Source organism: Macaca fascicularis, chromosome 7 (assembly GCF_037993035.2).
Source record: "Macaca fascicularis isolate 582-1 chromosome 7, T2T-MFA8v1.1".
NCBI classification, from domain to species: domain Eukaryota; kingdom Metazoa; phylum Chordata; class Mammalia; order Primates; family Cercopithecidae; genus Macaca; species Macaca fascicularis.
The window spans coordinates 161,344,111-161,367,390 of NC_088381.1; the positions used below are offsets into that span (position 1 = coordinate 161,344,111).

At 44.3% G+C, this 23,280-nt stretch overlaps 2 protein-coding genes across 7 annotated transcripts in view; one reads left to right on the forward strand and one right to left on the reverse strand.

Annotated features, from left to right (window-relative positions):
• The window catches only part of BTBD7 (BTB domain containing 7), a 106,666-nt gene extending 99,319 nt beyond the window's left edge, over window positions 1-7,347 (reverse strand). For 3 of the 4 annotated variants that reach the window (XM_005562066.4, XM_073998137.1, XM_015454146.4), the window contains exon 1: window positions 7,114-7,347. The gene's annotated coding sequence lies outside the window, so the exon portion shown is untranslated. Of the gene's footprint in view, window positions 1-1,033; window positions 1,158-7,113 lie in introns of all 4 variants that reach the window. The other variant, XM_073998136.1, reaches the window with a different exon arrangement.
• A 14,308-nt stretch (window positions 7,348-21,655) lies between these two features.
• On the forward strand, window positions 21,656-22,959 carry COX8C (cytochrome c oxidase subunit 8C). 3 transcript variants are annotated; one of them, XM_065549273.2, is made up of 3 exons: window positions 21,656-22,034; window positions 22,318-22,471; window positions 22,640-22,959. In XM_065549273.2, exons 1-3 carry the CDS (start codon window positions 21,909-21,911, stop codon window positions 22,747-22,749), a joined length of 390 nt encoding a protein of 129 aa, XP_065405345.1. In that variant the 5' UTR covers window positions 21,656-21,908; the 3' UTR covers window positions 22,750-22,959. The 3 variants fall into 3 exon arrangements, with proteins under 3 accessions (XP_065405345.1, XP_005562124.1, XP_015309633.2); XM_005562067.5 differs by lacking the exon at window positions 22,318-22,471; XM_015454147.4 differs by having other exon boundaries at window positions 21,840-22,471.
• The last annotated feature ends 321 nt before the right edge of the window (window positions 22,960-23,280 follow it).

Genomic DNA, 23,280 nt, shown 5'->3' on the forward strand with positions numbered 1-23,280 from the left:
TTGCTTTAAGATCATAAAACTATAAACATCAGTCAGAATCTAAATGGAGATTTGATTCCCAGTCCAGTGTTCTATTATATCACAACTATACCTAAAAACCCCAACGATGCTCTAAAAGTGAACTATTTTGAATCCTGTAAACTTAAAGAATGTTCTGTGTATTGGATTAAAGTGTTTCCTATCTATTCCAAGTGTCCCCAACTATTTCAATCTTAACATAATGTTCACATGTCACACAATGACATGGATTTAATGTCAATTTATAAAACTAAGTATATTATGTTTCTAAAGTTACTATATTATTTGAAATAGTAAGGGTATCTGAAAGACTCAATTTGTGATGTCAAATTTACAAACTGTCCAAAATTTTAAAATAAAAAAAAAAACCACAACAGCGTGGTGGTTCTTAAATCTTGACCTTGTTCTGCAAATAAGTGCTGAATGTCCGAATGTCATTATAAATCTGGAATCAGCAGACACTTGAAAACTTTAATTGAAAGTATGCCTCAGCTGGGCATGGTGGCTCACACCTATAATCCTAGCACTTTGGGAGGCCAAGGCTGGAGGACTGCTGGAGTCTTGGAGTTCGAGACCAGCCTGGGCAGCACAGTGAAACCCCATCTCTACAAAAAGTACAAGTTAGCCAGGCATAGTGGCACATGCCCGTAGTCCCAGCTGCTCAGGAGGCTGAGGTGGAAAGATTGCTTGAGCCCAGGTAGTTGAGGTTGTGGTGAGCCATGATTGCACCACTGCAGCTTAGGTGACAGAGCAAGACCCTGTCTAAAACAAAGAAAATATGAAATAAATAAAGCCTCTTTCTGAAACTTTGGATTCTGATAACTAACTTCCACTAGCATTCACCTAAAAAGAAAACTGGGCCAGGCATGTTGGCTCACACCTATAATCCCAGCAATTTGGGAGGCTGAGGCAGGTGGACAACCTTAGGTAAGGAGCTTGAGATAAGCCTGGCCAATGGGCCGAAACCCTGTCTCTACTAAAAATACAATAATTAGCCAGGTGTGGTGGCACGTACCTATAGTCCCAGCTACTTGGGAAGCTGAGGCAGGAGAGAATCGCTGGAACCCGGGAGGCAGCAGTTGCAGTGAGCCGGGATCACGCCATTGCACTCCAGCCTGGGCGACAGAGCGAGACTCCGTCTCAAGAAAAAAGAAAAAAATGTCAAAAGAAAAACTGTTATCTCACTTTAATAATGATACTGTACCTGTTTTAGAAAAAGTCACTTGCCTAATTCTTCTAGAGTGGTGAACTTTGATTTTGCTTTATTACCATTGTACCAGGACCGGGTTAAGAGGAAAATGGTTTTAAATAAAGCCTAGGCAACACTACAAGACCCTGTCTCTCACAACAAAAATGAGCCAGGCATGGTGGCACTTGCCTGTAATCCCAGCTACTCGGGAGGCTGAGGCAGGAGGCTCGCTGGAGCCCAGAAGGCCAAGGCAGCACTGAGTTATGACTGCACTCAGCCTGGTGTCAAAGTGAGACTCTGTCTCAAGAAAATTAAAAAGTGATAAAATAAAAAATAAACATTATTTCCATTAAAAATTATATAATAAACAATATGTTTTTTACTTTACAGGGTTAAACCTCAGTCTTCTGCTTCTTGATTCAATTAACAACTTCAGTGAATACCCATGTGCCAGGCACTGTGCTAGATGCTAGAAATGCAAATGTGAGCCTAGTTGTACTATAGTTATTCAGACATACATTTGCATAATTATTTGAGTAATGTCAGTTTTCCCCACTAAATAACTATAGTATTATTTTTATTCAACCAAAACAGGTCTGTAAATGTACAAAGATGATGCCTAAAACATCAACTTCATAATATATTATTCTGTCAATGACACCAGGATTCTTTCACTCACCAGGCTAGAAATTCTTTCTTTTCAGCACCCACAAATGATTTTTCTTAAAACACACCTGTTAAAACACTCAACAAACCAGGAATATAAGGAAACTACCTGAACATAATAAAGGTTTTATATAAAAAACTCATGTTAGTATCATACTCAACAGGAAAGACTGAAAATGTTTCCTCTAACATCAGGAACAAGCCAAGGATGCCTGCTTTTACCACTTCCAGTCAACACAGTACCGGAAGTCCCAGCTGAGATTAGGCAAGGAAAAAAATAAAAGGCATCCAAATTGGAAAGCAAGAAGTAAATTAACTGTTCGCAAATGACACGCTCCTATATGTAGAAAACACCACAAAAAAGATTCCATACACACAAGAAAACTATTAGAACTAATAAATTCTGTAAAGTTGTACGATACAAAATTAACACACAAAAATGAGTTGCGTTCTTAAACATTAACAATGAATAATCCAAAAGAGAAATTAAGACAAGAATCCTATCTAAAATCACATCAAAAAGAATAAAATACTTAGGAATAAACCTAGCGAAGGAGACAAAAGACTTTTACACTGAAAACTAAAAAAACACTGCTGAAATAAAGACACAAATAAATGGAAAGATATTCCATGTTTGTGGACTGGAAGACAGTATTTACATGTCAACATTACCCAAAGCAATCTACAGATTCAATACAATTCCTAACAAAATACTAATAGCCTATTTTTTGCAGAAATAGAAAAACCCATTCTAAAATTCATATGGCATCTCAAGGAATCCCAAACTACCAAAACAATCTTGAAAAGAACAAAGTGAAGTCTCACACTTCTTGATTTCAAAAGTTACTATAAAGCTACAGTAATTAAAATAGAGTGGCATTGGCATGAAAACAAACTTATGGACCAATGGAATAGAATACAGAGCCCAGAAATAAACCCTCAAACTTGTGGTCAAATAATTTTCAACAAAGGTGCCAAGATCATTTAATGGGAAACGGACAGTTTTCTCAACAAATGGTAATGCAAAAACCTACACATATGGTAATAGACATCCACACAAAGACCTAAATTAAGAGACAGAACTACAAAATTCTTAAAAAAAAAAAAAAAATTGCTGGGCACAGTAGCTCATGCCTGTAATCCAGCACCTTGGGTTGAGGCGGGAGGACCACCTGAGTCCAAAAGTTTGAGACCAGCCTGAGCAACACAGTGAGACCCCATCTCCTCAGAAAATTTAAAAAACTTAGCCAGACGTGGACGTATAAGCCTGTAGTCCCAGCTATTCAGGAGGCTGAGATGGGAGGGCTGTTTGAGCCCAGAATTCACAGCTACTGTAAGCCATAATCACACTAGTGCACTTCAGCCTGAGTGACAGAGCCAGAATCTACCTATCTTTAAAAAAGAAAGAAAACATAGGGGAAAAGCTTCCTGACAGTGGATTTGATAATGATTTATTGATTATGACACCAAAAGCATAAGCAACAAAAGAAAATCTAGGTAAGCTGGATTTCATCAAAATTAAATCAAAGGACACTATCAACAGGGTGAAAAGGCAGCCTACAGAATGGGAGAAAACATTTGCAAATCATGTCTGATAAGGGATTGATATTCAGCATACATAAGTAACTTCCACAACTCAACAACAACAACAAAAACCTAATTAGAAAACAGGGAAATAATGTGAATAGATATTTTTCTTAAAAAAATACAAAAGATTAATAAGCACATGAAAAGATGCTTAATATCACCAATCATTTTTTAAAAATGCAAACCAAAAACACAATGAAATACCACTTCACACTCATTAGGATGAATATGAGGAAAACAAACAAACAAACTGCAAATAACAAGAATTGGTGAGGATATAGAGAAACTGGAACCCTTGTGCACCGCTAGTGGGAATGTAAAATTTTCTGGCTATAAAATTCATAAAAGAAATGAAAGCAGAGACTCGGATATTTTTACATCCATGTTGACAGCAGCATTTTTCACAACAGTTAAAATGTGGATGCAACTTAAGTGCCCATCGATGAACAAACAAAATGTAAAAATGGAGTATTATTCAGCCTTAAAAAGAAAGCAAATTATGACACATGCTACAATATGGATGGACCTTGATGACATTATACTAAGTGAAATAAGCCAGATATAGAAGGACAAATGCTGTATAATTTCACTTATATGTGGTACTTACAGTTGTCAAAATAAAAGAGACAGTAGAATTGTGGTTGCCAGGGTCTGGGAGTAAGGGAAAATGGAGAGTTTCAGTTTAGAAACATGTAGTCATGAGCCTAAGAAAACTCCAAATGAAAGAATTCTACAGATGGATGGTGGTGATGGCTACACAACAATGTAAATGTACTTATGCCACAGAACTATACACTTAAAAATGGTTAAGATGGTAAATTTTATGTGTATTTTACCACAACTAAGCATACAGGTTTCTGCTATCCATATCCCTCCTACTGACTTTATCCGGGTCTAAGATATCTTCATACTCGGGTTACTATAGCAGCTACTGTCTTCCTTGGTTCATTCCATTCTCTCCTCACTCTAACTTAACCTGTAGATCATTAACAGATTTACCTTCCTGGTTTACTACATTAATCCCTGGCTTCCAAACTTCCAAAGGCTCTCTATACCTTGCACAACAGGATAAAAGTAGAAATCTCAATTCAGCACTCAAACTCTTCTACAGACAAATAGCTTTCCAACTGCCTGAAGTTTCCTAAGGAAAACATTCTCCTCAGGAAATTCAGTTGTCAGCTCATCCTGGTCTTCCTCTATTTCCCTCCCCCTAAGCTAATCTTCACTTTACACTCTCGCTTTTTCCTCACAAAGTAATTGCTACAATCTCTCGGTAAATCTAAATTTTCATAGGCCAGCTCAAGTCCCAACTGTCCCACGTTCTTTGGATTCCTGGGGTCTCACTCATCTCTCTCTATCCTGTATACCAACAGCATTCTTTGCATTAGCAGAACTCACTAGATTGTCTTCGAGACTCATGTTGGTACACCTAATCTTTCCAACAAGAACATGAGGGAAAAATCTATATATCAATGGCAAAAACTGCAGTTACTTTTGCACCAACCTAATATTATGTTTCTTTCCCTTCTTCCACATCATTCATCTAATGCAAAACAAAAAGCAGACCTTCAACAGTCACGTATGTAATTTTGGATGTGTGAGCTTCAGTGACTAGAACCTGAAATCAGAATAACTTTGGCATTACTGCACTTCCAAAGGTTTACCTGTGACACAATAAATAAAAATGTTGTGACTCAACAAGATGATACATGGAAACTAGGTAGTGTAATCTAGAAATCAACACAGCTGTCTTAAATCCTAAAATTAGAGTCTGATACAAAAACCTTGTTTAAATGCTGGTGTTGGGACACAAAACATAGTAATCAGGTTTTGTGGGACAGAATATTGACCTATGAGTTTTACTGAATTCATGCAAGAATGAGCCATGCTAAAACTGGGTGAAAATGTAGTCACGAGCCTAAGAAAACTCCAAATAAAATATCACTCCGTTTTTATTAAGTTCAGGTTACGGGAAAAAAAATCTTTTTTCATCAGTTACTTGAAGTAGCTGTCAGAATGAGACAGAAGCTCTTATTTTCGCTTTCAACTTTATTACACCAAAACCTATGGACAGGGGTGGGTAGTGAATGGTGAAGAATGCAATCAATGAAGAGTAAGCAGCTCAGGAGTGTAGTAAAAACGAGCTCTCTAAATGGGGTGCAGAAGCCCACATCTTAGTTTTGGTCTAATCCATCGGCAGCTGTAGGATCCACAAGTCACTCGCCTCTCTGGGTCTGGTTTTCCGGCTCTAAAACAATATTCACACCTTTAGATCTCTAAAAGTTTTTCTGACTCCAAAATTCCATGACAAGTCTAATAACAGTTCCTGTTAACAACGTATGATACTTACAAAGCAATTTCAAGTCTTTCTTCCACATTTCAGGAAGAAAGCAATTCATTTCAGCAATCTAAAGGAAACAGACGCTGTTCCGGGACAAAAGATTGTTAGCTGACCAGGCCGGGAGCAGTGGCTCACACCTGTAATCCTAGTACTTTGGGAGGACGAGGCGGGCGGATCACCAGAGGTCAGGAGCTCGAGACCAGTCCGGCCAACATAGTGAAACCACGTCTCTACTAAAAATACAAAAACTAGCCGGGAGTGGTGGCGGGCGCCCGTAATCCCAGCTACTTGGGAGGCTGAGACAGGAGAATCGCTTGAATCTGGGAGGCGGAGGTTGCAGTGAGCCGAGATAGCACCACTGTTCTCGTCTCCCCCCTCCCCCCAAAAAAGGTTGTTAGTTGAAAAAGCTAAGTAATTCTGTAAAAATGTCTACTTTCTCGTTACAGTAAGATGTTTTCGCAGAGGAAACAGTGCTCTGATAAAGATAACCAAGACTACTTCTGTAAATTAGGCCTACTCCAGAGTACTTATTATCTGTGCTGGTACGTGAAGACGTGCTATTGTAGTTCAAAGGAGAAACAACACTCCTCAGAGTTTCTCCAAAAACGGTGAGAAAGTTCTCACCCTCGGGGTAAAGCTAGCAAACACTGTGCAAATAAGGTAATGAAATATGCACACTTTTTGCCATTCAAGTAGTCCAACAAGCAGCCTCTTCTTCATCATCAAACACTCGGTATTGTCTCCCTCCCAACCTGTCAAAGCTCAATCCCAGGTTTATTCCGCAACAGTAACTTACCCGGACAATCTAACTTCCCCTGGGAGTAGCAGTCCACAGGCCTGCTCCCTTCCCAGTCCCCGCCGGCCACTCTCACGCCCACCCCTGGCGGTCGCAACCCCGCACCCGGGTAAACACGCGCCCCCGTCTCGGGAGCGGTTTCTCCGCGTCCTGGGAGCTGCGGGTCCCGCCCCTCGGCGCCCGGAGCCCAGAGCGGGCCAGGCGACCGTCGCGGCTCCCTCGGGTCGCTCTCCCCGCCCCAAGCGCCACACCTCGCGCCCCTGCCCCCGGGACGGCGGCGCGCTCCAGCCCGCCCCTCGGAGCGCACAGAGACCGGCCAGTCCGGCGCCGCGGCGCCTCAGCCCCAGACGAACGACTCGCCCCTCCCCGCCTGGCGCCCCAGCGCCTCCCGCGGCGGCTCGGCCCCAGCCCCCGCACCCCCACGCCTAGGAACAGCCCCTTCCTCGCCCGGACGCCCCTCGCCACTCCGGACACAGCCTCGGCTCCACAGCCTCAGAGACACCGAGGGACACTCACCCCGGAGGCTCCTCCCGCCGCTGCTGCTGCTGCCGCTGGGACCGCTACCGTCGCCCCCGCCGCCGCCGCCACCGGCACCGCCGTCCGCACCGGCGCCAGCACCCCCAGCCATCCTCCTCCCACCGCCGCCGCCGCCCTCTCCTCTCCTGTCAGTGGCTCAGGCTCCGGGACTGCTCCAGGTTCCCCTCGCCGCCATTTTGACTCCTAGAGGGAGCAGGAGGGGCTCGGCTCGGCGCGGCCCTGGGGCGCCTGCGCGGCGCTGCGGAGTCAGCCTGAGCCCCCGCCCTCCCCTGCCGTCGGCGCGCTCAGGGTCACGTGACCCGACGTCGCCGCGCGCGTCGGGCCGCGTGGGGGGCGGTGCGTTCGCTGGAGCCGTGGGAGCCGAGTGCGCGCGCATTATTCTTGGTAGTCGGTTGGGAGCGGGGTGTCGGGTCGGTGGGAGTTTGCAGCTTGTGGCAACATCCTGCTTAGTCCAGCGAATTGCGACACATTATTAAATGTATCAGAATAGAATTATAAGGACTGTGTCACTACTACGTCACCGGATGGCCATTTCCACCAGTTCATGTTTCGGTTCGGCGGCCGGCATCCCTCGGGTGGTCGCATGCAATGTGTGCGTCTTTCTCGAAGAGAACTGCTCTTGCGCGGAAAGTCCTTGCTGACAGTCCTGGCATTCCGGTGGCTGCTTCTTGGCAGTGAGCACTTGTCTATCGTAAGCGCTTGTCTGCATGGTACTTTTACAGGCACCACCTTGCTACTTGTGTAGTAGGTTAAAAAATCTTTAAGAGACTGAAAAATTTTCCTTAACAAGATACCCCTGTAAACAAAGGACAAAATTGATGAAAACACACAGTCGCTATGTGAGAGAGCCAAGTTGCTCTTCCCTAGATGCCCCTTGTTTGGGAGTTTGCAATAATTTCAGCAATGCAGTAACAGGAACGCTATATTTATGGGGCAATGTCGTTTTCAAAAGAGATACATGGTTTTCGTTTGAACGCCAAACTCACCCTTTGTGGTAGTCAGGATAGGTGTTTTTATCACTGTTTTACAGTCAAGGAGACAGGCTCAGAAATACTAACAAGTAGGCAAGCCAAGATCAGAACTCAGGCATTCTGAACCCGGTGACCAGGAACCGTTACACCGTTTCCTCTGATAGACCTTAGCAACTCTGGTAATTTATTTGAAAGTTTTGTATTTGCATTTTCAATCTCTACCCATTGTTTAAGAAACAAGTTTTGTGTCACACAGTTTTTTGTTTTGTTTTGTTCTGAAACCGCCTTTACGCTTCGAAGGATAAGAGCAATTTGGAATTTTGTGATGTGTTTTTAGCCATCTCTTGATCCTCCATTAATTTTATGCTTTTCATATTCAGTGGGAGACTGACTATCATTGTTGTTTTCCTCTGGGCTTGCTTCAGATTTGTATTTTCTTCACCCTCATTCTTCATCACCTTACTTCCTTGAAAAGGATAGCTCTTTCCAATTTGTATTACTTCATTTTGTTTACCCATCTCACCCCTTTCACCCTCTTACCCAATCCTTGAAGGTCTGGAGACTAGCAGAGATTGTAGCAGTCCCTTGCCTGAAATTCCCCTCTAGCCGGTAAGGGTCACTTCAGTTGAATATACAGCCTCAGGGAGATAGACAAGAAATGCATGGAAAAGTGAGAAAATACAAAGGAAATAGGTCCATCTAATTGGAGCCTATGACTACCTCTGAGTGTCCACCTCTTGTTCCACACTTTTATACTTCCCCAAAGGCGTAAGTGAACCTTATCTAAATTCAAGCCATTTACTATTATTTTCCATCATTTTACCTTTGTCTTAATTTGCTAAATACAGTTGACACTTGAACAACACGGGTTTGAACTGTGCGGGTCGCTCAATGCAACCTGGTACACGGGATTCTAAACACCCTATTGAGAGGGCCGACTTTTCTTATACTCAGGTTCCACAGGGTGGACAGGCAAACTTGAGTATGCTTGGATTGGGGTATATGCGGTGGGTCCTGGAACCAATCCCATGTATATAGTATATGGGGGATGACTGTATTGCATTAACTGAAAGAGCTATGATTAGCAAACTAAAAAGTGGTCTGTAAACACTGCTTCCTTATAATTTATGAAAATGTTAGATCAGTCCCCACCGTTTACACTTATTACTAACCTTTATTACTTGACTTTGTTTCTATTTCCCAAAGTTTAAAAAACAAAATGAAAATGATAACAATAATAGAATTGTAAGTAATTTCAGGATAACACTTTTTCTAACAGCCTTTGATGTGGAAATCTAAAACTTTTTGAAAAGCCAAGTAAGGTCTCTGGTTTCACCTTGTCCTTTTGTCTGTCTGCACAGCTGGAGACTTCTAGTAGACTGTTTGGATCTAGAAACCATTTGTAAGTGATCCATGATTTTTTCCTACCCTGCAATTCATTCACTTTTTCCTTATTATACCATTTAGCTGCACTTTTGACATCCTGAATTAGCTCAGTTTACACACTCATCAGAATTTAGATGTTTATTTTAGTTCAGTCGGACACACATTTAAAGATTCTAGTACCATGTGCCAAGCACGGTACTACATGGTAGGGGTAAACAATAAATGGATCTTTGTACTTGAGGAGCTTAGAATCTAAATAAGAAGACAGAGTGAAAAACATTTTTTTAAAGGCTAGTGTTAAGATGGTACTACGTGGTGGTTAACATGGGTTCTAGAATCAGATAGATCTGGATATGACACAAATAAGTCAACCAGAACCTTTTCTGGAAATTTTTGCCACACTCTCAGAGATGTTTCTTCTTACTCTATTTCTCTGGGATTATGACTCAAAAGGACATGTGAATTGGCTTTGTTTGCCAATGAGGGGAAAGCCATGTGCAGTAGGAAAGAAGGAAGACCATAAACAAAGAAACAGAAGGTGAGAGAAAGTAAAGCCATGACATTATTTGAATACCTGGGCCTACCTGGGCCTGAAACCAACCCACCACTGGTCTTTTCATTTTTAGGAGCCATTGAGTTGCCCTAACACCTCTTTTTATCTTAAGTTAGTTGGAAATGGGTAAAAACAGTGAACTTCTGTGGCTTGCAACCAAAAGTCCTGAATATTTGTTTTGTTCCTTTCTCCGCTCCCTCCATCAGTGAATGGCATCCCATCTACCTGGTCATATATGCTGAAAATCAGAGTAATGAACATCTCATGGTATATTCCATGTTCTGCCACTCCAGTCTTTTCCTTCCTTTGTGCCCCCTTTTCTGCCATACATAACCATCCGCTGAAGCCCATTCCCAGACTCTTCTTCCTGGAAATACAGGATGGAAGCTGGGGTTTTGAAATTAACGAGAAAAGATCAATTTTATCTCCCCCTATTTCTCTGCGTGTAACAATCCTGTTTTCATACACTTTTCTGAATTTCCTGAAGTCTAAAAGGTGAAGAGGATTGAAAACCCCAGAACAGTGATAAGTACCTTGTAGATGCTTAATTAAGAAGTATTCAATAATTATTCAATTTTCTTTTTTTTTTTTTTTTTTTTTGAGACGGAGTCTCGCTCTGTCGCCCAGGCTGGAGTGCAGTGGCCGCATCTCAGCTCACTGCAAGCTCCGCCTCCCGGGTCTACGCCATTCTCCTGCCTCAGCCTCCCGAGTAGCTGGGACTACAGGCGCCCGCCACCTCACCCGGCTAGTTTTTTGTATTTTTTTTTAGTAGAGACGGGGTTTCACCGTATTAGCCAGGCTGGTCTCGATCTCCTGACCTTGTGATCCGCCCGTCTCGGCCTCCCAAAGTGCTGGGATTATAGGCTTGAGCCACCGCGCCCGGCCAATTTTCATTTTTTTTTTTCCTCAAGACAGAGTCATGGTCTGTCACCCAGGCTGGAGTGCAATGGCACGATCTTGGCTCACTTCAACCTCCGCCTCCTGGGTTCAAGTGATTCTCCTGTCTCAGCCTACCAAGTAGCTGGGATTACAGGTGCGTGCCACCATGCCTGACTAATTTTATGTATTTTTAGTAGAGACAGGGTTTCACCATGTTGGCTAGGCTGGTCTCGAACTCCTGACCTTGTGATCTGCCCACCTTGGCCTCCCAAAGTGCTGGGATTACAGGCGTGAGCCACTGCGCACGGCCTTAATAATTATTAAATTAACAAATAAAATTAATAAAGCTTTTAGAAAATAATATTGGAAAATATTCATTGCCTTGGGGAAGAAAAGATGAGCAAGTCACAGAAAATATTAATCATGAAGACAGAATTCATAGATTCAACTATTTAAAATATGAACTTAAGTGCATCAAAATGTACTGATACGGTTTGGATGTTTGTCCCCTCCAAATCTCATGTTGAAATGTAATCTCTAGTGTTGCAAGTGGGACCTGGTGGGAGGTGTTTGGATCATGGAGGCAGATCCCTCATGAATGCTTAGCACCATCCCCTTGTGATGGTGGTGGGAGGCAGACAGGTTCCTAGGCAGGAAGGGGTGGGTCCCTGGTGAAACCCCATCTTCAAACCAGAGATGGCCTAAAGCCTGGGAGCCAGGCTGCCAGTTCCCAGTGAAGTCCGTGACCTGGAGTGAGAACTTTTTGATGGCTTTCAGCCAATCAAGTGGTGCTTTTTCCAGGCCTGCCCACAGACCAATCAGCATGCATTTCCTCCTGCCCATGGACCAATCAGCATGCACTTCATTCTGCGCCAATAACTCCCCCACCCCTCCAGGCCCAGCCTGACTCAGAGACTCATTGAGAGTACGCACTTTGGGTCTCCTCTCCTCTGAGAGCTGTTTGGTTGCCCAGTAAAACTCTTCTCCACTTTGTTTACCCTCCCTCCAGTTGTCCATGTAACCTATTCTTCCTGGACATGAGACAAGAACTCGTGGACCTTCAAACGGCGGGAGTGAAAGAAGCTGTAACACTTTCCTGACTGGCTCGCTAAGCTATGGGTGGTGACATACTCCCAGACGGTAGGAGTGAAGAGTGGCGAACCTTCTGGGGCACAGAACTCGGGATTCCCCAAGCCAGAGTTGTAACACTGTGGCCCTCCTGCCCTCCGCGGGTGCTGGGCTACTGCCTCACGTGATAGGAAGCAGTGGCAGGGCTCGGCCAGCCCAGGAGCTGCAGGCTAGAGTGGGGTGATGGGATTGAAAGAGCTTTAATACAAATGGGCTGAAACATGGCCCCCGCCCAAAACACACCCCTCTGCTTGCTGTGCTGTGGGTGACAAGAAGGAGAGAAGAGCTGCGGCCCTTCTGGGAGCCTAGACCTCAGGCTAGGGCTGTGACATGCTATAGCACTCTCTTTGGTGCTCTGTGGTTCCTGGTGTTTCCAGGCTTTTGGGTGCCACTGTGTTTGCCTTGTCCAGACACTGGTGCCCACAGTGGAAGCTGCTTGTGGGTATGTCTGGTCCAGCTGCAGCCTCACATACAGCCGGCGTCTGTGCCAGTGCCTGGAGCTGCCCACCCCACCACAGCAGCCAGCGTACCTGGCTGTGTGCAGTGGCCAGATCCCGTGCTGGCTCACTCACATACCCCTCACTGCTCTGCACCTGGCTCGTCCTTGGCAAGCATGGGATCCACACTGGTAGCGCAAGCCGAGCACAGCCTGCCAGGCCGAGTGGGCAGAATGAGCCCAGCAGGTGTGAACAAAACTCAAGCAGAGGTGCTGCCGGCCACAGAGGTTTCCAGCTGGCGAAGCTGCACGTGAAGGATCCTGTGACATTTTGGGATGAATGAGTTCTCTGAATTCGCCGGTGATCCGGTTGTTTAAAAGGGTGTGCACCACCCCCCCACCGACCAGTCCATCTCTTGCCATGTGGCACTACTTGCTCTCCCTTTGCCTTCCACCATGATTATAATCTTTCTAGGATCTCACCAGTAAAGCCTGCAGAACTGTGAGCCAATTAAACCTCTTTTTAAAATAGATTACCCAGACTTAGGTATTTATAGCAACATGAAAACAGACTAACACATATACAATAGAGGGAAAAGACAAGCCATAAAATGGAAAAAGATATTCGTAATATATAAAACCAAAAAGCTTATACCCAGCATATATAAAGAATGCTTACGTTTTAGTAAGAACAAGACAACCAAACAGGAATGACAAAAGACTTGAACAGCTGGGTGCAGTGGCTCATGGCGGTTATCCCAGCACTTTGGGAGGCCCAGGTGGGTGGTTCTCTTGAGCCCAAGGGTTCAAGACCAGCCTGGGCAACATGGCAAAACTCTGTCTCTACGAAAAAAGACATAAATTAGCTAGGTGACGTGGCATGTGCCTGTAGTCCTAGCTACTCAGGTGGCTGAGGTAGGAGGATTATTTGAGCCTGGGAGGTGGAGGTTGCTGTGAGCTGAGATCACACCATTGCACTCCAGCCTGGGTGACAGAGTGAGACCCTGTCTCAAAAAAAACAAAACAAACAAAAAAACCCAAAAACAAAAAAAATTTAGACAAATTAAATTTAATAGAGTTTACTTGGTTAAAATGATTTGTGAATTGGGCAGACCCCTGAGCCAGAAGAGGTTCAGAGTGACTGTAGAGCTGCTATGCAGTCTGATAATATTTATGGATAGGAAAAGGAAAGTGATGTACAGAAAATGGAGGTGACGTACTATATAGCGCATCCTCGACATAAGTAACGCCATCTTAGAAAAAGACTCCATCATATATTTATTTTTTTTTGAGACGGAGTCTCGTTCTGTTGCCCAGGCTGGAGTGCAGTGGCATGATCTCAGCTCACTGCAAGCTCTGCCTCTTGGGTTCACACCATTCTCCTGCCTCAGCCTCCCGAGTAGCTGGGACTACAGGCACCCGCCACCGCGCCCGACTACTGTTTTGTATTTTTAGTAGAGATGGGGTTTCACTGTGTTAGCCAGGATGGTCTCAGTCTCCTGACTTTGTGATCTGCCCGCCTTGGCCTCCCAAAGGGCTGGGATTACAGGCATGAGCCACCGCGCCCGGCTCCATCATATATTTCAAAAGGCAAAATGCCAACAAGGTACAGATGTTCACAGACAACCCCCAACCAGATAAGATTGTAACCCTTTACTATCAGCCCTCACCAGATGACTCAAACACTTTAGCAGGACTTGATCAGGTGTTGATGGCCATTTTAACAGATACTGTCTTTCTGTTACTCGTGGTCAGCACCTGGCTTTTGCCTTTGAAGGCTCTGCCCAAATCACAGACTTTTCCTTGAAAGATGTTAATGACTGGCTGGATTAGCTCAGGACATTCTGCTTGTCCATGTCACTCTCCTTGGACTGGTTTGTTAACCCCTTTTACTATTTTCTTTTCTCCTGACGTTAAATTTTACTTTGATGTGGAAATTTTAATCTATGACATTTACACATTAAGCATACCGCTATGTATGTTTGCAATATTGACTGACTTGTGGATTGACTTGAGCCTGTGCCCCCATGGCTCTGACTAGAGTGAACGGGAAGTAATAAGAAGAATTGCCTGTTTGGTTACTCTATTAACTCATGGCTTTCATGACTGAATAAGCATCAGAAAAAGTTTGACCTTGTAGAAAGACACAAAAGTGCATGGACCTGGTTATGTTTGACCTTGTGCTGCTCATGACAGCTACAGAAACATCTGGGTTGGTTACAGCCTGGCAGTTGCCTTATTTGAATATGGTTTTAAGAGTTGGCCACCTATGATTGGCCAAAACTCTGATTAGCACAAAAGTAGGTTACAATTTGTTTATACATCCAGTCAGGTTACAGTTCACTATGTAGGAGAAACTTTTTTTTTTTTTTTTTGAGATAGGGTTTTTTTGAGATACTCACTCTGTTGCCCAGGCTGGTGTGCAGTGGCATGATCACAGCTCACTGCAGTCTTGACCTCCCCAGCCTCAGATGATTCTCCCAACTCAGCCTCTTGAGTAGCTAGGACTACAGATGTGCACCACCACACCTGGCTAATTTTTGTATTTTTTGTAGAGATGGGGTTTTGCCATATTGCCCAGGCTGGTCTCAATCTCCTGGGCTCAAGCAATCTGCCCATCTCGGCCTCCTAAAGTGCTGTGATTACAGGTGTGAGCCACCACATCTGGCCTGCAAGAAACCTTTAGGCCCAAGTTAAAATACATAAGGATGCAGCTTCAGGCTACACTGAATCTAATAATGGATACACCTACTATCTGATTTAACCTCCATATCCACGTTCTAAGAGAAATATGCGTTATTTTCCTGAGGCTATGTGCTTAGTAAATGATAGTGCTGGAATTTGACCTTTAATCTTTTGGACCCCAACTGCCAATCTTTTCATGTCATGTCAGTATAACAGAAATCCATTGAAGAATATCTGGATGTAATTCAGGAGAAGAGGAGGAATGTGAAATTTAAAAATGAAAAGGTGGCCAGGAGCGGTGGCTCAGGCCTGTAATTCTAGCACTTTGGGAGGGTGAGGTGGGTGGACTGGGAGTTCCTGAGGTCAGGAGTTCGAGACCAGCCTGATCAACATGGAGAAACTCCATCTTTACTAAAAATACAAAAATTAGCCGGGCGTGGTGGTGCATGCCTGTAATCCCAGCTACTCGGGAGGCTGAGACAGGAAAATCACTTGAAACTGGGAGGCAGAGGTTGCAGTGAGCTGAGATCGTACCACTGCACTCCAGCCTGGGCAACAAGAGTGAAACTCCATCTCAAAAAAAAAAAAAAAGATGAAAAGGTGCCAGGTGTGGTGGCTTATGCATGCAATCCTAGCACTTTGGGAGGCTGAGGCAAGAGAATTGCTTGAGCCCAGAAGTTTGAGACCATCAGCCTGGGCAAAATTGTGAGACTCTGTCTCTACCAAAAACAAAATTAACTGGGCATGGTGATGCATGCCTGTGGTCCCACCTACTTGGGAGGCTGAGGTGAAAGGATTGCTTGGATCCAGGAGTTCAAGGCTGCAGTGAATGTAAACCAAAAATACAATTCTAAGGCCTCCCCCACCATCTAAATGAACCTCTCCTCTCTGCCAAGGGCATGCCACAGTTAACCCAACAGGGCAGCCATTAAATCTTAAGGCTCGAAAATAATCACCTTCAACTCTATGTCTCATATCCAGGATGCACTGATGCAAGAGGTGGGCTCCCAAGGCCTTGGGCAGCTGTTCCTGTGTGGCTCTGCAGGATACAGGCCCCGTGACTGCTTTCACAGGCTGGCATTGAGTGCCTGTGGCTTTTCCAGGTGCATGGTTCAAGCTGTTGGTGGATCTACCATTCTGGGTTCCGGTGAATGGTGGCTCTCTTCTCACAGCTCACTAGGCAGTGCCCTAGTAGAGACTCTGTGTGGGGGCTCCAACCTCACATTTCCCTCTCCGTATTGCCATAGTAGAGATTCTCCATGAGGGCTCTGCCCCTGCAGCAAACTTCTGCCTGGACATCCAAGAGTTTTCATACATCCTCTAAAATTTAGGTGGAGACTCCCAAACCTTGACTCTTGTCTTCTGTGCACCCACAGGACCAACACCACATGGAAGCTTCCAAGGCTTGGGGCTTGTTCCCTCTGAAGCAATGACCCAAACTCTACCTTGATCCTTTTTAGCCATGGCTGGAGCTAGAGTGGCTAGGATGCAGGGTACCATGTCTTGAGGCTGCACAGAGAAACAGGGTCCTGGGCCCAGCCCATGAAGCCATTTTTCCCTCCTAGGCCTCTGGGCCTGTGATGGGGTGGCAGCTGTGAGGATCTCTGAAATACCCTGGAGAAATTTTCCTCATTGTCTTGGCTATTAACATTTGGCCTCTCTTTACTTATGCAAATTTTTATTGCCAGTGGCTTGAATTTCTTTTTTTTTTTTTTTTTTTTTTTTTTTGAGACGGAGTCTCGCTCTGCCGCCCAGGCTGGAGTGCAGTGGCGTGATCTTGGCTCACTGCAAGCTCCGCCTCCTGGGTTCACGCCATTCTCCTGCCTCAGCCTCCCGAGTAGCTGGGACTACAGGCGCCGCCACCTCGCCCGGCTAGTTTTTTGTATTTTTAAAGTAGAAACGGGGTTTCACGGTGTCAGCCAGGATGGTCTCGATCTCCTGACCTCGTGATCTGCCCGTCTCGGCCTCCCAAAGTGCTGGGATTACAGGCTTGAGCCACCGCGCCCGGCCTCCCCAGTGGCTTGAATTTCTCCCCACAAAATGGGTTTTTCTTTTCTACCACATGGTTAGGCTGCAAATTTTCCAAACTTTTATGCTCTGCTTCTGTTTTAAGCATAAGTTCCAATTTCAGACCATCCATTTGTGAACGCATATGACTGTATGCTTTCAGAAAAAGCTAGGTCAAATCTTGAATGCTTTGCTGCTTGGAAATTTCTTCTGCCAGATACCCTAAATCATCTCTTTCAAGTTCAAAGTTCCACAGATCTCTAGGGCAGGGGCAAAACGCCACCAGTCTCTTTGCTAAGGCATAGCAAGAGTAGCCTTTGTTCTAGTTCTCAATAAGTTCCTCATCTCCATCTGAGACTAACTCAGCCTGGACTTCATTGTCCATATATCATACTATCAGCATTTTGGTAAAAACCATTCAACAAATCTCTAGGACGTTCTGAACTTTCCCACATCTTCCTGTCTTTTTCTGAGCCCTCCAAACTCTTCCAACCTCTGCCTATTATCCAGTTCCAAAGTGACTTCCACATTTTTAGGTATCTTTATAGCAGTACCCCACTCCTGTTACCAATTTTCTATATTAGTCTGTTTTTACACTGCTATAAAGAACTACCTGAAACTGGATAATTTATAAGGAAAAGAGATTTAATTGATTCATAGTTCCGCATGGCTTGGGAGGCCTCAGTAAACTTACAATCATGGTGGAAGGCAACGGGGAGCAAGGGGCATGTCTTCCTATATCATCTTCTATTACTGTTGTGCTTACAATCCAAGTGTATTACTGATGTTGCCAGTTGCAGAACCTGAATGTGTTTCCCACTTTTGCAACTCTTCTGCTTTTGTTGCTTATTTATCTGAGTATCTCGATCATTGAGGTTGTGCAATTGTAAAGACAGACGCAAATACGAAGAGAGGCACTTTGTTCCTCAAAGGCCTTTGGCTCTTTTTTTCTCCCCTATTTTTCAGAGACTTTTGTTCTGAAGCCTTTGGTTCTTGAATGAGAATTAAACATGTTTTTCTAGAGAGGAATGAATTCGAGATATTTGGGGCTGAGGTAGTGCAATCTTAATTCATTATATAATTTTCTAGAACTTTAACACCAGTTTATTTAGAGCATGAACATTTATAAAAATCACATTAAAAAAGGGTAAGTGGGCGAGGGTGTCTTTCTCATTCATTGTGTACATACAGCTCAGAAAACCTGATCTCTAGGCTATAGCTCTAATTAAGTCCTTTTATATAACTGCAGAAGGAAGTTCTTGCATTGTGGGTCACTGAGAATACATTGAATCCCAGCCCACTATACAATTTATTGAAAATTGTAGAGATTTGAGTTAACAGTGCTAGTCTTTTGTGACTTGCAGAAATTAAACTGAGGCATGCTGTTTGTATTGGTAATTTGAGCATCTAAAAGAGCTGTCTCCTGGGGTGGGGGTGGGTGGCGGGGAGCTTAATTGTGTTGTGGCTGAATTTGGAGTTGCCACTGTCAAAAGTGTTTTAAGGCTTTTGTCCCAGAGAAAGACTTAAAATGCTTAAATCTCACTTGAACTGTACTCTATTCTAAACTTCTCAAGATTAGGATTAAACCAGTCAAGCTTGCCTATTATTGAGCTTTTTCTCACTTTACTTCAGAATTTTTGTTGCTTTGTAAAAATTAAAAATGGGGTATTACTCGAAGAAAAAAGGCTTGACTAATATTGTCTTTCTTAAAGCTCTTTTGTTGTTAGCAATAGAAATCCAGCACCACCTAGTTTAAGCCCAAAGCAGGATTTATCATAAAGCATATAAAGAGAGGCCCAGAACTCAAGGAGAGGAAAGTGTCCTAACTTCAGAATAGGGAGAACCAGGGCTTTGAACACAGGTGGGATGTTCCCTCTGGCTCTTATGTCTGGTTCTTTGAGCAGCTTGGCTGCATTATTAACTCACTGTGGAAGGGCTTTCTTGCTAGGTAGAAAAAAAACATGGCTCCCAAGTTACAACATCCATCCCAACCAACAGACTGGGTCCCAGCCCTCTCTTTGGTCCAATATTTGAGTCAAGTAGTGTAACAACTGTGGTCAGGAAACAGAGCAATGTTGCACTAAATCATTTCTTACAGGACTCATGTAACCTAGAGGTGCTCAAATTATTATCTGGGGATATCTAAGGCAAAATTAGAGTTTACCTGGTGTGACTGGGCAGGATAAGCCAAGGGAAGACTGAGAACAAGGAGATGAGGTTAGGGAGGTGGCTAACCATGGTTCATGCAGGTCCTTGATTGGTTAGGGTAAGATTCCAGAGCACAGTTGCCCAGTGGAAATGTAACATGGGCTGGGCATGGTGGTTAACTCCCATAATCCTAACATTTTGGGAGGCCGAGGCAGGTGGATTGCTTGAGGCCAGGAGTTCAATATCAAGCCAGCCAATATGGTGAGACATGCCCCAGAGTTAGGAGGTGGGGCCTTTGGGAAACAATTAGATCATAACACAGCCCTCATGAATAGGATTAGTGCCCTTATAAAAGAGGCCCCAGAGAGCTACCTTGTTGCTTCCATCATATGAAGACACAACCAGAACAAGGAAGTGGGCCCTCACTGGACATGAAATCTACCAGCACATTGATTTTGAATTTCTAGCATCCAGAACTGTAAGAAATACATTTCTGTCCTTTATAAGTCATCCAGTCTGTTGTATTCTAACAGCCTGAACAGATTGAGAAAGTAACAGAAAGGAACAAAAGTAACTGACCTGCTTCTTAATATTCATAGGCATGAAAGGACAACCAAGGATCATAAGATGTTTGAATAAAACTAGCAGGTTCAAAATGAATAAAAAAAAATGTACCCTAGAAGAAACACAGATAGTTCATGGAATAGAGATAACTTTTTAAAAGTTCAGATTAATATTGTGAAAGAAATCTAAAGTGATAGCATCTATAAAATACTAACAGGTGACTGTAAAAGCAAAAAATAGTATGTTTTAAAACTATAATTCTAAAATAAAAAAGCATGGGCTAGAAGAAAAAGTCAAGGAAATCTTGCAAAATGTAGAACAAGGGACAAAACGTTGATGAGTGAGAAAAAGGTTGAAAGACAGAGGTGACCCGCCAAGAAGGGCCAATGTCCATCAATAAGAATTTTAGGTTGAGAACACAGAAAACAGAGAGAAGCAAATAAACAGGAATAGTGCTCCCAAAGAGTTAAAGAACCATGACTTCAGATAGAAAGGTCTTACCCACTACTAATCCATATGAATGGAAAAATACCCATATCTAACAGTATCCTGGAGGAACTTCACAATTCCAAGGACAAAAAGGAATGCTTAAAAGATTCCCAAAAGGAAAAAGAGGGCACTCCAAGGAATGACAACTATATTGGCATTTTATTTCTTATCAGCTCACTAGGTGCTGGAAAAGAAAGGAACAATGCCTTTTGAAAATCTCTGAAGGACAATGATTTTGAGCCCAGAGTTCTACAACCATTCAAATTAGCATTTAAATGGAAATATATATATTTTGATTTCCAAGGACTGAGGAACTTTATCACCTACAAACCCTTCCTGAAAGAACTGCTTAAGGATGTACTACAGCAAAATGAAAAGAAATCTAAGGAAGAGGAAGATACCAGCTGCAGAAACACAGCAATTCAAAGAAACCCTAGAGTGTTACTTGCGCAATAGGCCCCCAAAAGGAATAATGTGAAGACACAGAATCATTGTAGTGGATAAAGTTTTATTACAGTACTAAATTTAAAAATCACAGTATATTTACTTTTCCCTCAAGAGAGTCTGGGCACAGTGCATCATGCCTGTAATCCCAGTACTCTGGGAGGCTGAGACAAGAGCATAGCTTGAGCCCAGGAGTTTGACATCAGCCTGGGTGACACAGTGAGACCCGTCTCTACCAAAGAATAAGAAAATTAGCCTTAGTGACAGATAATTACATCACCTTTTCTACCGGGTCCAAACACTAATTTGACCCTGCCATGAATATTTTTTATATCATCAGCAGACTACAGAAATTTGTTCTTGGTTTTCAGTGTTAAGAATTAACCTACAGACAATTTATGGAAGATTTAATTTGCATTAGAGAACAGTGTGCTATAAACTCTGCCAATGCCAGGGCATTTTAAGAGGTATATAAAGTATAGGTAGAGAGGAAGACAAAGGGAAGGAGTAGGGGTGCCAAGTCCCTCAGCTTACCCAGCAGAAAAGAGATACTTAGTGTGAGGTGGGGTTGGGGCCCAGGGGAGGGTGGCAGGTGAGTTTAGGAGAGGATAGGACACGTGGGTGGAAAGTGAGGTGAATGAGGGCTGGGATGTTGCAGGGGGCGCTGAGTGGAAAAGGCAGGGCAGAGCAGGGTGTGCTGAACGGAGAGAGTAGAGCAGAGCAGGGGTTGCAGGGTGGAAGGGGCGGTGCAGAGCAAGTGGTGCTGAGCAGAAGGGGTGGGGCAGAGCAGGGGGTGCTGGGCAGAAAAAGTGGGGTAGAACAGGGGGTGCTGAGCAGAAGAGGTGTGGCAGAGCACAGAATGCTGACTGGAAAAAGCAGTGCAGCACAAAGAGTGGTGAGCGGAAGAGGTGGGGCAGAGCAGGGGGTGCTGGGCGGAAGGGGCGGGGTAGGGGCGAAGGCAGAGCGCCCCCTCGTGGCTGGGGCGCCTGCGCAAACCAGCTGCCTCACGCTCACTGGAACTCGCGCTACTTGGCAGCAGCTCGCTTGTGCTGACTTCGCCTGACTTTGTCTTACCTGACGCGACATGCCTCTCCTGCGTGGGCGCTGTCCTGTCCGCCGCCACTACCGCGACGTGGCCCTGCTTGGCCTGCAGCCGGCTCCCCGCTTCGCCCACTCTGAGCCCGCGCGCCAGCGGCCCCTTTCTGCCGCCGTGAGTTGAGACCCAGCCATCATGGCGGCGCGGACAGGGCGGGCGGGAAGCGCGTGGCCCAGGCAGGGCGCCCCGACGGGTGGGAAGAAGGGAGGACAGGGCTTGCTGGCCTCGCGTGGGAGGCTCCTGTGGCTTGGCCGCCGTTGGGGGAGGTTCCTGGGAGAGGGTCGCAGTGAGGATGCTGTCGTCAGGCGCAGGGGCGGAAAGCCCGGGACCCTGAGGGCCGCGCGGGGATTGGGCCTCCTTGGTTGTTACCCTTTACCGGCACCTGGCTCGGGGGCAGGGCTATGGTTTCGCGGAGGAACGGTTTACCATCCTCGGACGTCCTCGGCACTGCCAAGATTTAACATTTTCGATAAAATGGTGGAAATCCTGGGCCGCATCGAAATTCCACAGTGCGAAGGTTGGAACCGGAGAACCGTTGAAAAAAAAATCAGGTGATCCATGAATCGACTTTCAGCATTTTAGATTTCAGCATTTTAGATTTCCTGTTTCTAGGACAACGGTCTAGTTGATCAAAATGTTTTTTAAAGTACTTTTTGTTAGGCGGCAAGTCAGTGGTCCAGGAAGCCATACTCAGCAGCGCATTTCATCTTCTCTTCCAGGAAATGGCTGTTGGACTTGTGGTGTTTTTTACGACCTTCTTAACACCAGCTGCGTACGTGCTAGGCAACCTGAAGCAGTTCAGAAAGAATTAGATGAAAGAAGATGTTGAACAGCTGTTAACGTCCAAAAAACTTTCAGAAAAAGCTGTGTTTTTGTTAACGAGAGCAAGATTACCTAGTTGAGTGATGCAACCATTGTGGTATTCACTTTCCTCTTGTTTATGATGAATATTTTGCACTTTTTTAGTACTGTGCGTTATATAGATGTATAGTGAAAAATGTTCTGCTTAAGTGTTAAATAAAACATTTATTTGTGCTTGGTAATATGTGTGCATATTATTTTCTAAACATCGTGAAAGCTGATGAAAATTTACTGAGAACTGCTGTGAAAGGTCAGACTTAGTGACTCAAGGAGTGACATTAAGCGTTACTGTATGGGAGTGAATGTATCTAGTGACATCACCCTTAAAAGATTAGATGTGGAGCTGTAAGATAAGTTTAGCTAAATGGTTTTTATGTTCTGTTAGTACTGCCATGCCATACTTCACAATTTGCTGTAAGAAGTACAACCATTTCTTATCTTTGCCTCTTTAAATGACTACACTTCAGAAGGTGAAGAGTCGGTACATCTCCTATTTTAT